The sequence below is a fragment of the Parambassis ranga genome, unplaced genomic scaffold (genome assembly GCF_900634625.1).
Source record: "Parambassis ranga unplaced genomic scaffold, fParRan2.1 scaffold_21_arrow_ctg1, whole genome shotgun sequence".
In the NCBI taxonomy this organism is placed as follows: domain Eukaryota; kingdom Metazoa; phylum Chordata; class Actinopteri; family Ambassidae; genus Parambassis; species Parambassis ranga.
This window is the reverse complement of record NW_021144767.1, coordinates 5,995,409-6,012,211: the sequence shown is the minus strand read 5'-3', so window position 1 is coordinate 6,012,211 and position 16,803 is coordinate 5,995,409. Positions and strand designations below refer to the sequence as shown.

The window sequence follows — 16,803 nt, the reverse complement described above, 5'->3', positions numbered from 1 at the left end:
TTTCAGGTAAATCAGTCCAAAAAGAAATGTGACCCTGAACAACTGTCCAGGCAGTGCATTTTTTCACTAGCAAAACTGGCTCTTCAGCAGCTGGAAAAGGGCAACATGATCTTCTATGAGAAGGATCTGAAAGAGTGTGGCATCGATTTCAGTGACGCCTCAGTGTACTCAGGAGTGTTCACAGAGATCTTCAAAGAAGAGCGAAGAAGGAAACAGGAATTCACAACATTCTGCTTTGTTCACCTGAGCGTTCAGGAGTTTCTGGCTGCTTTCCACCTCATACGCTGTTTCATTGATGGGGACGATGAAGAGCTGGTGAACTTCCTGGGAGAGAAAAGTTGGTCATCTCTGGATGACATCCTGTACAGAGTCATGGAGAAATCTCTGAACAGTGAAACTGGCCACCTGGACCTGATGGTTCGCTTCCTTCATGGTCTCTCCCTGCAGTCAAATCAGAGACTCTTAGGAGACCTGCTGGGTCAGACAGAGATCAGTTCAGAGGCCATCCAGAGAGCCATCAACAACCTGAAACGGAGAAACACTTATAATGTGTCTCCTGACAGAAGCATCAACATCTTCCACTGTCTGATGGAGATGAACGACCTCTCAGTGCATCAGGAGATCAGAGAGTTCCTGCAGTCAGAGACCAGATCAGAGAAGAAACTCTCTGAGATCCACTGTTCAGCTCTGGCTTACATGCTGCAGATGTCAGAGGAGGTTCTCGATGAGCTAGACCTGATGAAGTACAACACAACAACAGAAGGACGATTGAGACTGCTTCCAGCTGTGAGGAACTGCAGAAAGTTCAGGTGAGTCCAGATGTGACCAATCAGTGTAGATTACTGGTTTAGTTCTTAGACACATTCACACTGTGTGTTTCTCTCTAACAGAGCTCCTTGTGTTCATTGACACATCACATCAGCTGTGTTTTTGTCTCAGATGTTCTTCTACTGTGAAAACATTGTTTTGTATGTTTCTGTTTGAAGCCGTCAAATGAATGGACAATAAATGTGTCTTTATTTGTAGTTAAAACAGCTGCATGTGGCCAAAGAGCTGCACAAACTACATAGATACAAAGACTGCAGCACAACATCATGGTATGCAAACATGCAGACACATACCATTACACAAACAGTTCAATCAGGATGTCACACAACAGAATAACTCTTAAAAGTCTCTGAATGAAAGACAAGAATTTATCTTTCAGCAATATCAGCTGGAAGAACCTACAACAGAGGAATAAAGTGAAATACACTGTCAAAATGAGACGATGAGAATGATCAGAACTATTGTTACATGTCAAACAGTCAGATCAAATGAGATCACTGCTACTACTTAAAGTGTCCCTTTCATAATGTTCTGATATTTCTGTCATCACAGACTTCCTGACTGTAAACTCTCAGAGACTCACTGTGAAGTTGTGGCCTCAGCTCTGAAGTCCGACCCCTCCCATCTGACAGAGCTCGACATGAACCGGAACAGGCTGCAGGATTCAGGACTGAAGCAGCTATGTGCTGGACTGGACAGTCCTCACTGCATACTGCAGGTTCTTAGGTCAGTTAATGTTATTATTAGGCTGAGGTCCAGTGTTTAAATCATCTGTCAGGACTGACAGACAGAAAAGGACCACAGACATGTGTATCTTCAGTCACTGTTGCTCTGATGACAAATCAGATCTACTCATATGTTCAAATGTTGCTCAGTAATTCAGTGAATAATTATTATTTTCTTCCCTCCCAGTAACAGTCATCTGTATGTTTTAATGTTATCCCATATTATTAGATGATCAGTGGTATCAATGGCTCTATCAATGTCTTGTATTGTTTTATTAGGTTGTGTGGCTGTGGTTTGTCAGAGATCAGCTCTCTGGGATCAGCTCTGAAGGCTAACCCCTCCCAGCTGAGATATCTGGACCTCAGTGGGAACCACCTGCAGGATGTGGAGCAGCTACGTGGTTTTCTGGAGAGTTGTGGACTGCAGACTCTGAGGTCAGTCTCAATAGTTTTATGTGTTGTGATGTAAAGTGTGTGGTGGGGTGAGCTCTGAAGTCCCAAGACTGCAGATCCTCGGGTCAGGGTAAATCTGGGTGTTGATCCAGTCTTCACATTTCATTGTTGTATATCAGCATGAGTTGTAGATATAACTAGTACAAATGAGTTCCAAAATAAAATTGTTGGAACTTTCTGGTGTAAAATATTTCTGACAAACATATGTGAATATAGAAAACACTTCAACAACATGTAGCGCTCCCCTCTGTAGTCATATTGATGATGTTATGTGCGATCACAGACGGAGATCCAGAAGCAGGTACATTTACTCACTTTAATAGAGAAAACAAAAAACTACCACTGAGGCGAAAACTGAGCTGAGTCCAAAATATAACCAAAAACAACCACAAGGGCGAACTACGAGGTAACTTGAAGGAGGAACGAAAAACAACCACGAGGGCGAAGCACAACTCAGGTCCAGGGCGAGAAACAACCGGGTGGCGTGGCTGGAGGCCTAGGCAAAAAACAAGGTAAGTCACTGGTCACTTAGAACGGACAGAAAGGTGGCTGGTTGCTTAGTACGAAAATAGCAGTGAAGAACTGGCGCCGAGGAGAAGGGAGGCGGCGCTTAAGTAGCCGGCGGAATGACGGGAAACGGAACCCAGGTGAGAAGAAGCCACGACTCCACCCAGCTGGACCATCGCGCCTGGAAAGAACAAAAACAAGGAAACGAGCAAGAAATGAAAAACACAGGAAGTGCCAGAGGAGCAACTCTCACCACATTACAGATGAGGGCAGGCTTTTAGGTTCTTTTAAAGTATTTATCCAATGTTTCTTAACCCTGATTAACTCAGTTTTAATTATTATCTTGGATGTCCCTTTAATACACACAAGTGCAGTGTTTGACCCATCAATCAAATGGCCATCTTTAAATTATATTTTTAATGAAGATCTTAACTACGTCTGCATATGTCTCTGCAATTGAATCACTGCCCTTTCTCAGGTGAGTAATAAGTAACACAACACAAGGTTTTAGAAAAATAATTCTCAGTTATTTAAGAAAAGGTTAATGCTGGTGAACTAAGAACATGAAAATAAAATTAGAATATTGTTTTGGAGCCTTAAACATCAAATGTCACTTTTTTAAAGAAAAACACTCCAGCTGTTTGGAGGCAAAAACACAATATAACCTTTTTTCTTAACCCTCTAATGAATTCAGAAACTCAGTTTACCAACCTCAAGGTCACTTAAACAAAAGTTGTGGCCCCCACACCTTAATACACTCTATAAAGCAGCAACTTAAATGATTACAGACTGACGTATACCGCAGCAGGCGAAAGTCTTCCCGCCTCTCAGTATGCTGCTAGACTTCTTCTCACAGATTGTCCTGTCAACAACCTTAAGACACAAGTTACACACCGTTTTGTGCACTGCTAACTTAGAAATGAACACAGAAAATCTCTGTGTTACACATGTTTCTCCGACACACCTCTCCTAGTCTGTGTCACACTGTGCTCACGGTCCTGTCACTTGTTATTAACCCCATCTATGCTGGTGGGGACATCTTTCAGCAACATTCTTTAACATAACACAACAAACATGTAACACTTTTTTACCCTTTGAAATCACATTTTAAATGCTTACACATTTAAACTTGAACTGAAATGATCAACACTCATTAAAACATGTGGGGATTTTAAACTGGGTTACAAACAAAACACATTTAGGAATGAAACCTTCTAGATGTAGGCTTCACTCAAGAGATTAAATGATGATGGATTGTGCAAGTACATCTATAACATTAAACTGCAACTCATTAAACAAGACGAAAATATGAATTGACACACTATGAACACAAAGTTAACTAGAAAGCATTTCCTGCAGAAAATGTGAGTTTGGTTGCTGCAGCTGAAGCATTGCTCTGAATGATGTGAAGGATTGCTCTGAATTGCTGGAGAATCTGCAGTCTGAATTTAAGTTGCTGAAACACTTTGAATAGATGAAGCTGTTTTATTGTGAAAAGTAGAAAACCTTTGAACATTAGGAAGTTATGAAACAGAAACTGCTGAAGATGAACAATATGAAGTCACTGACCTTAAAGAATAGCCTGGAAATACACCATAAAGGTCTGAGGCTGGAATCATATCTAAAGCTAATAAGGACAGGCTGTATGGTTTTAATGTGGAAAAGTATCAGAGTTACCTCCCCCAGAACATTTTGGATGAAGTAGAAGCCATTTCCTGCATTCTGGTGGATTTCAACAGCTATTATACTGACAGAAGTAAAGGGTTAACTCAACAACTATTATTGAGAGATTCAATAACTCCTTATTTATTTTAAGCCATGATGACAAATATAAAACCAACTGAAAATGAAACAGTTCTGTCAGCCTCATGGTGGCACTACACTAACAGGTTATTAGAACAAAATGTTTACATCTGTTACTGTCTACCTCTGTGCCACCATGACTTTAACCACAAAAACCACATTTCTGTTTCACTGTATTCCCAATGAGGCCATCAGCTGCACTGTCAGGTTTTAGAGACTTCACAGAACAGATCAGATTAAACAGATTAGAAACAGATTACCCAAAGCCTCCAAAAAAAGCTGCACAACAGGTAACTTGGTTCACATGAATCTGTGCTGATGTGTCTGCTTGTGTTGATCAGCACACAATCAGTTCACATGAAGTGACTGAAACACAGAGGGAGGATCAATATAGAAGGAAACCCGCTCCCTGTCTCTCACTCCTGGCCTGCCCTATATGCCATAACGTCTGCTGCACGGTGTGCTTGCAGCTGAATCTCAGACCTCACCTGGCAACAATACATTTTTTTCTGATTGGCTGATTCCTGTTCTCTGCCATAGAAATGACAGATGATTAATAATAAAAAATGTACAAACATAATTCACAAATTATAACCACTGACATTACTAAGCTTAGACAATAGTGTCCTTTCATGTTGTAGAATTGTTTTTTTTCATTGCACTGCTCTACTTCTTACAATTATTCAGTATTGTTAAATGTACACATTTCATTTCTTTCAGACTGAGCAGCTGTAACCTCTCAGAGAGAAGCTGTGAAGCTCTGTCCTCAGTCCTCAGCTCCCAGTCCTCTAGTCTGAGAGAGCTGGATCTGGATAATAATGACCTGCTGGATTCAGGAGTGAAGCAGCTGTCTCATGGATTAGGGGGTCCAGATTGTAGATTGGAGACTCTCAGGTCAGGATCCAGCTTTTTGATCATCAGTTAAATTCTGCTTCATGTTCATGTTGAAGATCTGTTGGATTTTCCTTCTTTCTTCTTGAGTTCATGACATGTTTTGTACCTCCAGTCTGTCAGGTTGTCTGATCACACAGGAGGGCTGTGCTTCTCTGGCCTCGGCTCTGACCTCCAACCCCTCCTATCTGAGAGAGCTGGACCTGAGCTACAATCATCCAGGAGACTCAGGAGTGAAGCTGCTGTCTGCTTTACTCAACAGTCCAGATTGTAGTCTGAAGACTCTCAGGTACACAGAGACCACAGAGCATGAGTCCTCCTCAGTCTGTCAGTTTAGCTCATATATCCACAGCTGTTGATGGATGGACTGAAACTGCAGAGAAGAAATAATCACTGATCCCTGATGTTCATCTTCCTCCATCATTAAGTGTCCATCATGTTAACTTCACTTTTCTTTCTACACGTTCTTCATGTCAAAATACATACAGACTGATTTTCAGTCACACTTAGTGCAGATCAAATACTAAATGATGCCCTACTTATTAATGTCCTCAGCTGTAAGAACCACTGAATTATTTCCACAAACAAATGTTCCTGAAACAATCCATATGTGAAGTTTCAGAGGAGACAACAACACAATGGTATAAGGAGGAGTTCCTTCAGTCAGAGACAGAGAGCAGGGAGACACTACAATATTATCACTGTAAAAACTACACACAGACATGAGTGAATGTATTTATTTGAAGTGTGTCAGAAACTCTTCCATCCATGACACATGTGAACCAGGCTTGTGTTTGCATATAGAGTGAAAGGAACAAACAGTCAGAGACAGTGTGGCTTGTTTGCTGCTTTGGATAAATGCACAATGCTGAGATCAAACCTACACTGTTGCTGCATGAAGAGGATTTTACAGTAAAGCACTGACAGAGAGCAATATTTCACAGAATGGAGGACATGAATAAACACAGAGCAGATCAGGAGAGACTCTTCTGGAGTCGACACAGATGAGTTTCAGTCTGTTTGTGTGTCTCTGACAAACTGAGGAACTCTGCTTCATGTTGATCAGCAGTTTGGACTCATGTTGGTTAGAAAATCATTCTGACTGTGTTTCTTCCTGCAGGGTGGAGCATGGTGGAGAGCAGTGGTTAAAACCTGGGCTGAGGAAGTGTAAGTTTGACTCAGTCTTTCCTCATGTTATTGTGCATGAGTCAGTGTTCTATCAGTCCATCAGAGCTGTTGTAGCGCAGCCTCGGCGGTTGGATTTCTTTGGTGTTTACTGGAGTTTATTACTCCCCAGCAGGAGTTTTAGGTTCCAGCTTTGTCATTGGTTTTCCTTTTTTCTCTTGTTAGGGAGCTTTAGTGTGTTGTAGTGTCTCTGTGTTTGTTTGGGCACTGCTCAGCTCTGAGTTCATGAACTGCAGCCTAACACTGAAACCAGCCTGTGTAGCTGCCGATCTGAGAGTGGGGACGAGTGGGGAGGTGCAGACATGCTGTGTGTGGGTTTCCCCTCAGCCTGGGACATAACAGAGACAACCAAAGCAGACAAAAGACAAAATCCAATAAGAGACCACAAAGGGTAGAAAAGGTCCAAACACAGGAAGAAACAGCTCCACAGTCCAAAAGCAGGCAGGACTCAGACACAAAGAATCTCATCCAAAGGGTCAGACTGGACTGATGGACTGAAGAGTGAAGACACTGAGACACTGAGCTGTGAGCAGCATTATTAGGGTTAGGGTTAGGGCGAGAAACGCCACTGTTTAAGAGTTACCACCAAAATAAGTTTCACACGGGGTCTCTGTTTAAAGCTTTTAATCAATTAGTAACAAAACACGTTATCCGCCATGTTTCCCTGCACCGCTTCTTCCCTTTTTTCCCAATCTGCTACAAACGCCCTGATTTTCAGCACAATGCAGCATTTCCATTCAACCAATCACGGGGCAGCTTTCCAACTGTCATGGCGGAGCCCTGTCAGTAGATAGAAAGTATGTCCAGCCGTCTTTTAAATGTTTTAGCTATGTGACATGAATAACTTTGACAGTATCCATGAGGCAGTCCTCTTTTCTTCCATGGGAAAAAAGCAGAAGCCTTCCATACAGAATCCCGAAACTCAGCTGGAGGGAAAATACCGTCCACTTCCTGTTCACATACTATGACAGCCGGCGAAATAATATTATTAGATATACATATATAAACACATAAAATGAGTTTTGTGATGAAATGGATTTATAGCTTTTTGGGTGGAAAAAAGATTTGATTGTTTAATAAATGTTTAAAATCAAAATATAGATTAGATTTTTTGATGTTATGACAAACTCATGATGATATATTACAGTTTGAAACATAAACTAGAAGTTTCATATAAACCCTTTTTGGGAAAGAAAACACTTTTTTCTGGATTTATAGCGTTTTGGAAGCAATCTCTTCATTTGTTAGGCGGGACAGCCGAAACCAGTTAAACAAGCTTTTACTGACAGCTCTGAACAGACCACATTAACTTATCATTCATTTTAGTGCAGCCGCCACAACTTCCATTTCACAAACCATTTTTTTAATCTTCATTTATTATATTTCCTTTTATTTTGCTTTTTGCTTTGGTTTCATTCTGTAACACTGGACTTATTTTCTATGAGGGTTTGAACTCTGACAGTGTTTGAACAGGAGAGAAAGGAGTATAATATTGTTTATTTATTGAGTATTGTTTGATTCACACCACCCACTGGAACACAAACTGGGAGTCATCAGGACCCTGCAGCACAGAGCACAAACTGTACCAACCAGCTCAGAGGGGAAGAAGAAGGAGCAACACCACATCAGGAAGGCCCTGCAAACATGTGGCTACCCGAAGTGGGCACTCATCAAAGCCACAAAAACAAGACCCCCCAACAACAAGAAGAAGGTCAACACCAGGCGGAGAAAGAACATCTCCATTCCATATGTGTCAGGAGTATCAGACAAACTCCGCAGGATCTTCAACAACCATGACATCCCGGTCCATTTCAAACCGATGACAACACTGAGACAGAGACTGGTTCACCCGAAGGATAAGATTCCCAGGGAGAAACACAGCAATGTGATATATGCAGTCCAGTGCAGTGAGGAATGCTCTGATCTGTACATTGGAGAAACTAAACAACCACTCCACAGAAGAATGGCTCAGCACAGGAGAGCCACCTCCTCAGGACAAGACTCAGCTGTTCACCTCCACCTCAAAGACAAAGGACACTCCTTTGAGGACAACAATGTTCACATTTTAGACAGGGAGGAAAGGTGGTATGAAAGAGGAGTCAAGGAAGCATCTATGTGAAGCTGGAAAAACCTTCCCTTAACAGAGGTGGTGGCCTCAGACATCATCTTTCTACCACATACAATGCAGTGATTCCATCCATTCCCAGGAAGTTTGCACATACTCACAGTAAGAACAAAGGGCTGTCAACCAGTCCCCCTCCGGCAGTTTCATAGTTGTTAGCCAGTCGTTAGACACACCTGGCCCAGTCAGCCAGAACATCACAGGTAAGTATGGAAACATTTAGTGCTATTGTTTTTAAGTTTTTTAAGTTTTACCCAGACCCACCCACTGAGGTCTGTAACCACATATAAACCATGTTTCCCCACCAAACAGTTAGAACTGATGAAGCTGCTTGGATGAGCAGCAAAACGTCTTCTAGAAAACTCTACAAGTCCAGACGCCTTGCTTCAATCTTCTCTACCCTGTATGGTTGTGTGTGTGTGTGTCTGCCTCTGCATGGATCAATACAGTGAGGTTACATTGGTAATTGTTAATGGGAGCGGCCATCTTTGATGATGTCATCAGAGAAGTCAGTCAGAGCACCTGTGGAGGTTACCATGGAAACGGCTTCCTCAGTTTTCGGCTTCCTCCCTGGTTTTGTGACTTTTGCCTTTTTTTTCTCTCTCTCCCCATTCACCGTCTATGTCGTTCGCCCATTGGTTTTTTGCGATTTACGTGAAAACCGTACATCGGAACGGAAAGAAAAGTCACAGCACAGGTGTCCCGGTACAGCCGGACGTCCTGTAAAAGTTTCAGGTCGCTCACATTAAAGCTGTGGGACTAGTTCCGCTGAAAATGTGTCCAGAAGAAGGAGAATAATACAGAAGCGGAATAAGTATTTACAATAGTAACAGTGGAACAATATCAGGATAGATCAGGAGGTCTGAGTCTGGTCTTTCAGTCCAGATCCTCCTCCAGACTCTGATGAAGGAGCTTTTGGATGATGCTCTTTATCCAATGATACAGTTGATGCTGCTGTTCTTCTCATGTTCTAAATGTGTCGTCTGTCTTTACTCACATTGCTGCAAATATCCAGTTTGTGTTTGAACACAAAGCTGATAGTTGTGTGTTTGTTCATTCAAACATTAGTGACAAAAAGTCTGATGATAAACTTTGTATGAATGAACAACACATCAGTCAGTAAAGACAGAATGAAGCCATCAGATGTGTCAGATGATAAACTGCAGCTGTGTCTTTTTCTCTCCATCAGATTTCTGTCAACTTGAAGTCGACACAAACTCAGTGAACACAAAGCTCAAACTGTCTGACAACAACAGGAAGGTGACACATGTGTGGGAGGAGCAGCCATATCCTGATCATCCAGACAGATTTGACTGGTGTCCTCAGCTGCTGTGTAGAAATGTTCTGACTGGTCACTGTTACTGGGAGGTCGAGTGGAGAGGAGAGGTTAAAATATCAGTGAGTTACAGAAGAATCAGAAGGAAAGGACACAGTGATGACTGCAGGTTTGGAGGAAACAATCAGTCCTGGAGTCTGAGCTGCTCTGGTCTTGGTTACTCTGTCTGGCACAATAACAGAGGAACATCCATCTCCTCCTCCTCTGTCTCTCACAGAGCAGCAGTGTATGTGGACTGTCCTGCTGGCACTCTGTCCTTCTACAGAGTCTCCTCTGACACACTGATCCACCTCCACACCTTCAGCACCACATTCACTCAGCCTCTACATGCTGGGTTTGGGTTCTGGTCTCCTGGTTCCTCAGTGAGTCTGTGCTGTGTGTAGAAGCAGAGTGTGTGGAAGTGACAGCAGCTTCAACTTTGTGCTTTAAATGTTGATGATGTTTCACTTTCATTTGAATCACTGACTGTGATTTCAGGTCAGAACATGTTTTTGTCTTAGAAGCAGTGAAATGAAGAATGTGAAGCTGAATTTATGATCATGAACTTTGACATGTCCTCACAAATGAAACCCTTACATTAAGAAATGCATGATTCCATGTTGTTATGGCTCTGATATTAAAATGTAGTATTATAATAAGAGTTAATGGACCTAAGTGGAAAACACTATTTAAAACTGCTGCAATACAAACACTAATAACTCCAACTCAATATTTTGGATAAACTTTGACATGACAGATATAAAATAATGCCTGAGCCTCCCAACTTGTAAAATAACTTGTGTAACCCGATTGGGATATAATTTGTCCATGAGTTGATATACAGTAGATTAAACTAAAGGGATAAATTCATTAGCCAATAAGGATGTTGTGTTTTCTTTTTGATAGTTTTATTTTACTGTTTATTGCATTTATTGTTATGCTGGCATGTATATTATTTATGTTGGAAGTGGCCTGTAAAATGTGTGACACAGGGGATTGTGTTTTATTTTTTATATATATAAACATTGTACGTGAGTGAATCACGTGTGAGGTCAAAGGAGAGTGGGAGGGGTTGAAGTTGAAGTTAGAGAGAAGAAGAAGGAACAAGATGGAGACTGGCGAGTAAAGAGCGTGTGAGGAGCAATGGAGATAGTTGGACTGTTTAATGGATTTTGATAGACTCTAGCACCATTCGGGTGAAAGTGTTCAACACGGACTCTTTCTGAAGACTGGACAGTGTTAGAGTTTTTCCCGTTCGGGTGGAATATTCGACGGAGATCAAGGCTAATTAGTTAGCTGCTAAATCAGTAGCTAACTCTCGTGCTGGGACTTGCTGGGAGGCTGGCGGTCCGCGAGCGCAAGTGGCGGAGTCGGTGCGGAGCCTAGACGTGAAGAACAGGACCAAACATTCTGCAAAGCTGTACCGAGTGAGGAGAAGGTGTGGCTGGTGTGGGTCTTCTGTTTCCTCTTCTGCTGTTGGGACAGAGTTTGGACTGCACACGTGTGTGAGCTCAGCGTACAGGTACCTTGACTTTATTTATTTTGCCTGCGGGCGAAGGAGCCATTTGTTTTCGGCTACAACGCACAGAGCGACGATTTTATTTTGGTTTTTATGACTATTGACCATTGCCGGCTTATAAAGAATAAGGTTGTTTTATTTGGGCCCTTAATTAGTCTACTGGAGTGTTTTGTTATCTGCTGACATTTTTTCGTTTGCTGTTTGATTAAGAGTGTTTATGGTTTGAAATTATATATTGAGGGAATTTAACAACAATAATAACATTTTTTATTTTTCCAGTAACCCCAGTGTTGTTATTGTGCATTTTTGGTGTTTCTTATAGTCAGGTAACACTTTTATTTATGTTGAAGGGAAAGTAAAGCGTTAATTACCTTGTAAACTACTAAGTGAAAGGGTAATAATTCCTATTTTCTGTTGCTGGTTTGTATTGCTCCGTAGAGAGAGAGAGTTAAAATAAAATAAAAAATACACATAAGGTACATTTAAAGAAGTTAATTAAAGAACTCAGGTTAGCCACCTCTCATGTTAATCTGTTAAGCTAGAGAGGCGCTACATAAATTGGAGGCACCGCTGGGATATTGATGTGTTGTGTATGATTTATTTTATTTGGTTAGCCCAGTGACTTTTAGCATTTTTGATTTGGTAAAGAGAGATAGTCTACCGTTAACATGGCTACTAGAGCTGAGTTGGCATTAGAGTTAAAAGGATGGTGTCGAGGTGCATCCTTGGTTGAGGCTCATGCGGTTTTAGTGCTCATGCAAGAAGATGTCAATACTGATGCCATTGAAGAAACAACGCAAACTGTGAAGAGTCTGGGACGTGTGCGAGTAAGAGGACGCAATTTAAGTCTGCGACACAACCAGTACCTTGTTTTGTGTGAGTGCAAAGAAAGAGATAAAGAGATAAAGTTCCTTTCGAAGTGTTCCCTATTGAGGGTGGGGGGCCATGGTTTGTTGTTACTGTGAATGATGCCTCACCAACCGTGGCACAGGACCCAGGGTTATCTGGCTTGAAGCAGACAACAAGTGGACCCATGGAGGACTTTCGCCTGTTGGTTCCTGAAAAGGAGGCTGAAGTTAGATCCACTGAAGCTATACTGAGAGCTGTAAGTGACTTACTCGACAAGACTAAAGCCTCCAGTGACCATGGAGCTTACCACCGCCTACGAACATTTTCTGGATTGCTACCTACTCCCGCTGGAGAGGAGCAGTTCGAACACTGGATTGGCCAGGCACGGCTTATGGTTGAAGAGAGTGACTGCTCTCTCAGAGAGAAGAGGCGGAGAGTAATGGAAAGTCTTAGGGGCCCAGCTCTTGATATTGTTCAAGCGGCACGTGCAGGTGACCCTGAAATAAATCCAGGAGACTGCTTAGAGGCGCTGGAACATGTTTTTGGGACAGCAGAATCAGGAGAAGAGTTGTATTTTGCCTTTCGTTTGTTGCAGCAACAACCAGCAGAAAAGCTCTCTGACTTCTTAAGACGGCTAGAACAGTTGTTAAACCAAGTGATACAGAGAGGTGGTCTTCCCTCTACCTGTGCTGACAAAGTAAGGTTAGAGCAGTTGTTGCGTGGCGCTATAGTTTCAGACTTGATGTTGGTCAATCTCCGCCTCAGAGAGAGAAAAGATAAGCCCCCAACATTTCTCCAATTGTTAAAGGAAATATGTACAGAGGAAGAGTATGAAGCTTCGCGAAGAAAGCTTAGTACTGTTGTGCAGAGTGTGCATGCAAAGCCAGCCGTTGAGGCAAAGCAGCTTGAGATCCAGCATTTAAGGTCCGAGGTAAAAGAACTTAAATCATTAGTCGCTGCTGTTGCTTCTAACTCAATACAGGACATTTCAGTTAAGTCTGAGAAGCCTCCCCAAAAAGCAGATGGGGAAGTAGCTGCGCTGAAGAAACAGGTAAAACGCCTGCAGCAGAAAGTCAAAGGTAAAGTGATGGAGACTCAGGCAGATGTTGCAGCAGTAACCACATCCAACTCAGCTAAGCAATCCCCACCAAGATCACACAAAAGTTTGGAAGAATACTTTTGCTACAGATGTGGAGAGGCTGGGCATTTTGCAGTGAAGTGTCAAAATCCAGAGAACCAGTCTAAGGTTATCAAGAAACTAATCCAAGCTCTGAAGTTGACAAAGAATCATCAGTCATCAGGTGATGCTACAGTTAGTACAGTCAACTGCGAGGTTAAGGAAAGTGAGGCAGATGTGTCTGGGGATGCAGGAATTCCTGATGGGTTGGTTGGACCGCCTAGCCTGGTGCAGCTAGAAGTTAATGGACAGCCCTGCACTGCCTAATTTGATAGTGGCTCTCAGGTGACGATAATATTTGATCCATGGTACCAGAAATACTTGGCTGATGTTCCAATCCGGCCAGTATCTGGTTTATCTCTGTGGGAATTAAGTGAGACAGAGGTCAGCTACCCATATCGTGGTTATGTGGTAGTAGACCTGGAGTACCCAGCTGAGGTGGTAGAGACAAGGCGCAACGTAACTGTCCTAGCCCTCATATGTCCCAGTCCGGGGGCTGGAGACCAGACTCCTGTCATTGTGGGTACCAATGCAAGCCATGTCCGACGATTGGTGGACCAATGTAAGGACAAAGCTGAGGTCATGCGAGCACTAGGCTTTCGGGTTAGTGTGAAAGAAGATCCAGTCACACCAGAGGGTGTTACAGCGGCAGTCCCTGAAGACGACGAAGCTGGTTGTGTCCGGTGGATGGGACCAGGCCCATTGCTTTTATTACCCGAGGGTGACACGCAGGTAGTCTGCAACGTTGAACTGAAGACACCCATTGAGCAGGAAATCTTGATGATGGATTCCTCACCTGCAGCCACCCTGCCTGCTGATGTGTTCGTTCATTCCATGGTTGTCCCTAGCGAGGCCTTGGAGGTCAACAGTTTTCGAGTGCTGGTTAAGAATGACTCTCCGAGAGAGATTGCTATACCTGTGGGAACAGTGATGGGGAGCATCTTCCACATTGATTCTGTTGCTACCCTTCCTCCTAAGGAGAAAGTTTCCCCAGATTTTGATGCGAGCATGATAAACTTTGGCGACTCTCCTATTTCTGAACAGTGGAAGAACAGGCTGAGACAAAAACTAGCTCAGAAATCTGATGTTTTCTCGACACATGAGTGGGATGTAGGGTTAGCCAGAGGGGTGGAGCATAGAATCCGTCTTGCGGATTCCAGGCCTTTCCGTCAGCGTTCCCGTCGGTTGGCCCCAGCAGACATCGAGGATGTACGAAAGCATCTGCAAGACCTGCTTCAGGCCGGAATAGTGAAAGAGTCGCGAAGTCCCTATGCATCTCCAATAGTGGTTGTTCGAAAGAAAAGTGGAGCTGTGAGGATGTGCATAGACTACAGACTGTTGAATACCCGAACCATACCTGATCAGTTCACTACACCATGCATTGAGGACGCTCTGAATGCCCTGACTGGGAGTCAGTGGTTCTCTGTGCTCGATCTGCATTCAGGCTACTACCAGATTGCTATGTCCGTGGAGGACAAAGAGAAAACGGCATTTATTTGCCCGTTAGGATTTTTCCAGTTTGAGCGGATGCCGCAGGGCATTACTGGAGCGCCAGCAACCTTTCAAAGGTTAATGGAGAAAGCCGTGGGAGATATGAATGTCCTCCAAGTGTTAGTGTACCTTGATGATCTCATTGTGTTTGGAAAAACGCTCGAAGAACATGAGGAAAGGCTGCTCAAGGTACTGGATCGACTTGGGGAGGTTGGGCTGAAACTTTCAGTCGACAAGTGTCAGATCTGTCTCCCAAGGGTCAAGTATCTGGGGCACATAGTGTCTGCAGAAGGTGTTGCTCCTGACCCAGACAAAATAGAGGCTGTCACCGCCTGGCCCATGCCGGTGAATTTGAAGACGCTACAGTCATTCCTTGGCTTCTGTGGCTATTACAGACGTTTCATACAGAACTATTCTGCTATAGTTAGGCCATTGACAGACCTCACTAAGGGATATGCTCCTACACAGAAGAGCAAGAAGCTAGTCCCAGATGCAACCAAAGTTTACATGAAAGAGTCAGAGCCCTTTGGGCAAAGATGGGATAAGTCCTGCACAGACGCATTCCATAAGATTATTGACTGTTTGACACATGCTCCTGTCTTGGCTTTTGATAATCCACAACAACCCTACATACTGCATGTTGATGCAAGTTTGAAAGGACTTGGTGCAGTGCTTTATCAAGAACACCCTGAAGGCATGCATCCTGTCGCTTTTGCAAGCCGAAAACTGAGTACAGCGGAGAGAAATTATCCCATACATCAGTTAGAGTTCCTGTCTCTCAAGTGGGCCGTGGTTGACAAGTTCCACGACTACTTATATGGAGCTAGATTCACTGTTTGCACTGATAACAACCCTCTTACCTACGTGCTGACTACAGCCAAGCTCAATGCAGTAGGGCATCGCTGGCTGGCTGCTTTGTCAACGTATGAGTTTGATGTCCAGTACCGACCAGGTCGGCAGAATGTTGATGCCGACCTATTGTCAAGAAACATGACAGATGTGGCTGAAGATGGTTGGGTGACTATACCGCCTTCTGGGGTCAAGACTGTGTGTCAGAGAGCCTGCATTCTTGAATCTCCCCATTCAGTCCCCATATATGCCGCTCAGCTTGGTGTGTCTTCACAATGTGTGCCGGAGCTGTATGCCTGCCCGACCCACTTGGAGCTAAGGTCGCTTGAACTCTTGCCTAGGGAGAGGCTAAGAAAGGCTCAGGAAGACGATGAAAGTATTGGACCAGCTATACAGGCAATAAAGAGTGGACACTGGGCTGATGAGACAACAGACAATCCCGAGCTGGCAAGATTGAGAAGAGAAGCTGGGAAGCTTTCTGTGAGAAATGGATTGCTGTACCGTTTTAGTAAAAGACCATCCGGAGAGGAGGTCAGTCAGCTCCTTCTTCCTAGTGAGTTCCGAGAAATGGTTATGCGGGCGATGCATGATGACTTGGGGCACCTTGGACAGGAAAGAACTGTCGACCTGCTCCGCAGCCGATTCTTTTGGCCAAAGATGTCTGTAGATGTAGAACAGTATATCAGAAACTGTGGGGAGTGTGTTACCCACAAGACTCTCCCTCAGAGAGCTGCTCCATTACACCAGATCACAAGCTGTGGGCCTATGGATTTGGTGTGCATGGATTTTCTTTCAATGGAGCCAGACTCTAAAGGCACAAGTCTTAGTGGTCACTGATCATTTTACTAGATATGCTCAGGCTTTCCCCACCAAAAGTCAGAAAGCACAGGTTGTGGCAAAGGTCCTAATGGAAAAATATTTTGTCCATTATGGACTTCCATTCATTCTGATCAAGGAAGGGATTTCGAGAGCCAGCTGATCCGAGAACTGCTGAATCTGATGGGGATACGCAAGTCACGTACCACACCCTATCATCCACAAGGGGATCCACAACCAGAGAGGTTCAACAGAACTTTGATTCCCATGCTT

The 16,803-nt window shown here is 43.4% G+C and overlaps 1 protein-coding gene across 1 annotated transcript; it reads left to right on the top strand.

The window, feature by feature from the left end:
• Positions 1-12,381: 12,381 nt before the first annotated feature.
• On the top strand, positions 12,382-16,551 carry LOC114429891 (uncharacterized). The gene is made up of 2 exons (XM_028398500.1): positions 12,382-12,633; positions 13,690-16,551. Exons 1-2 carry the CDS (start codon positions 12,382-12,384, stop codon positions 16,549-16,551), a joined length of 3,114 nt encoding a protein of 1,037 aa, XP_028254301.1.
• The last annotated feature ends 252 nt before the right edge of the window (positions 16,552-16,803 follow it).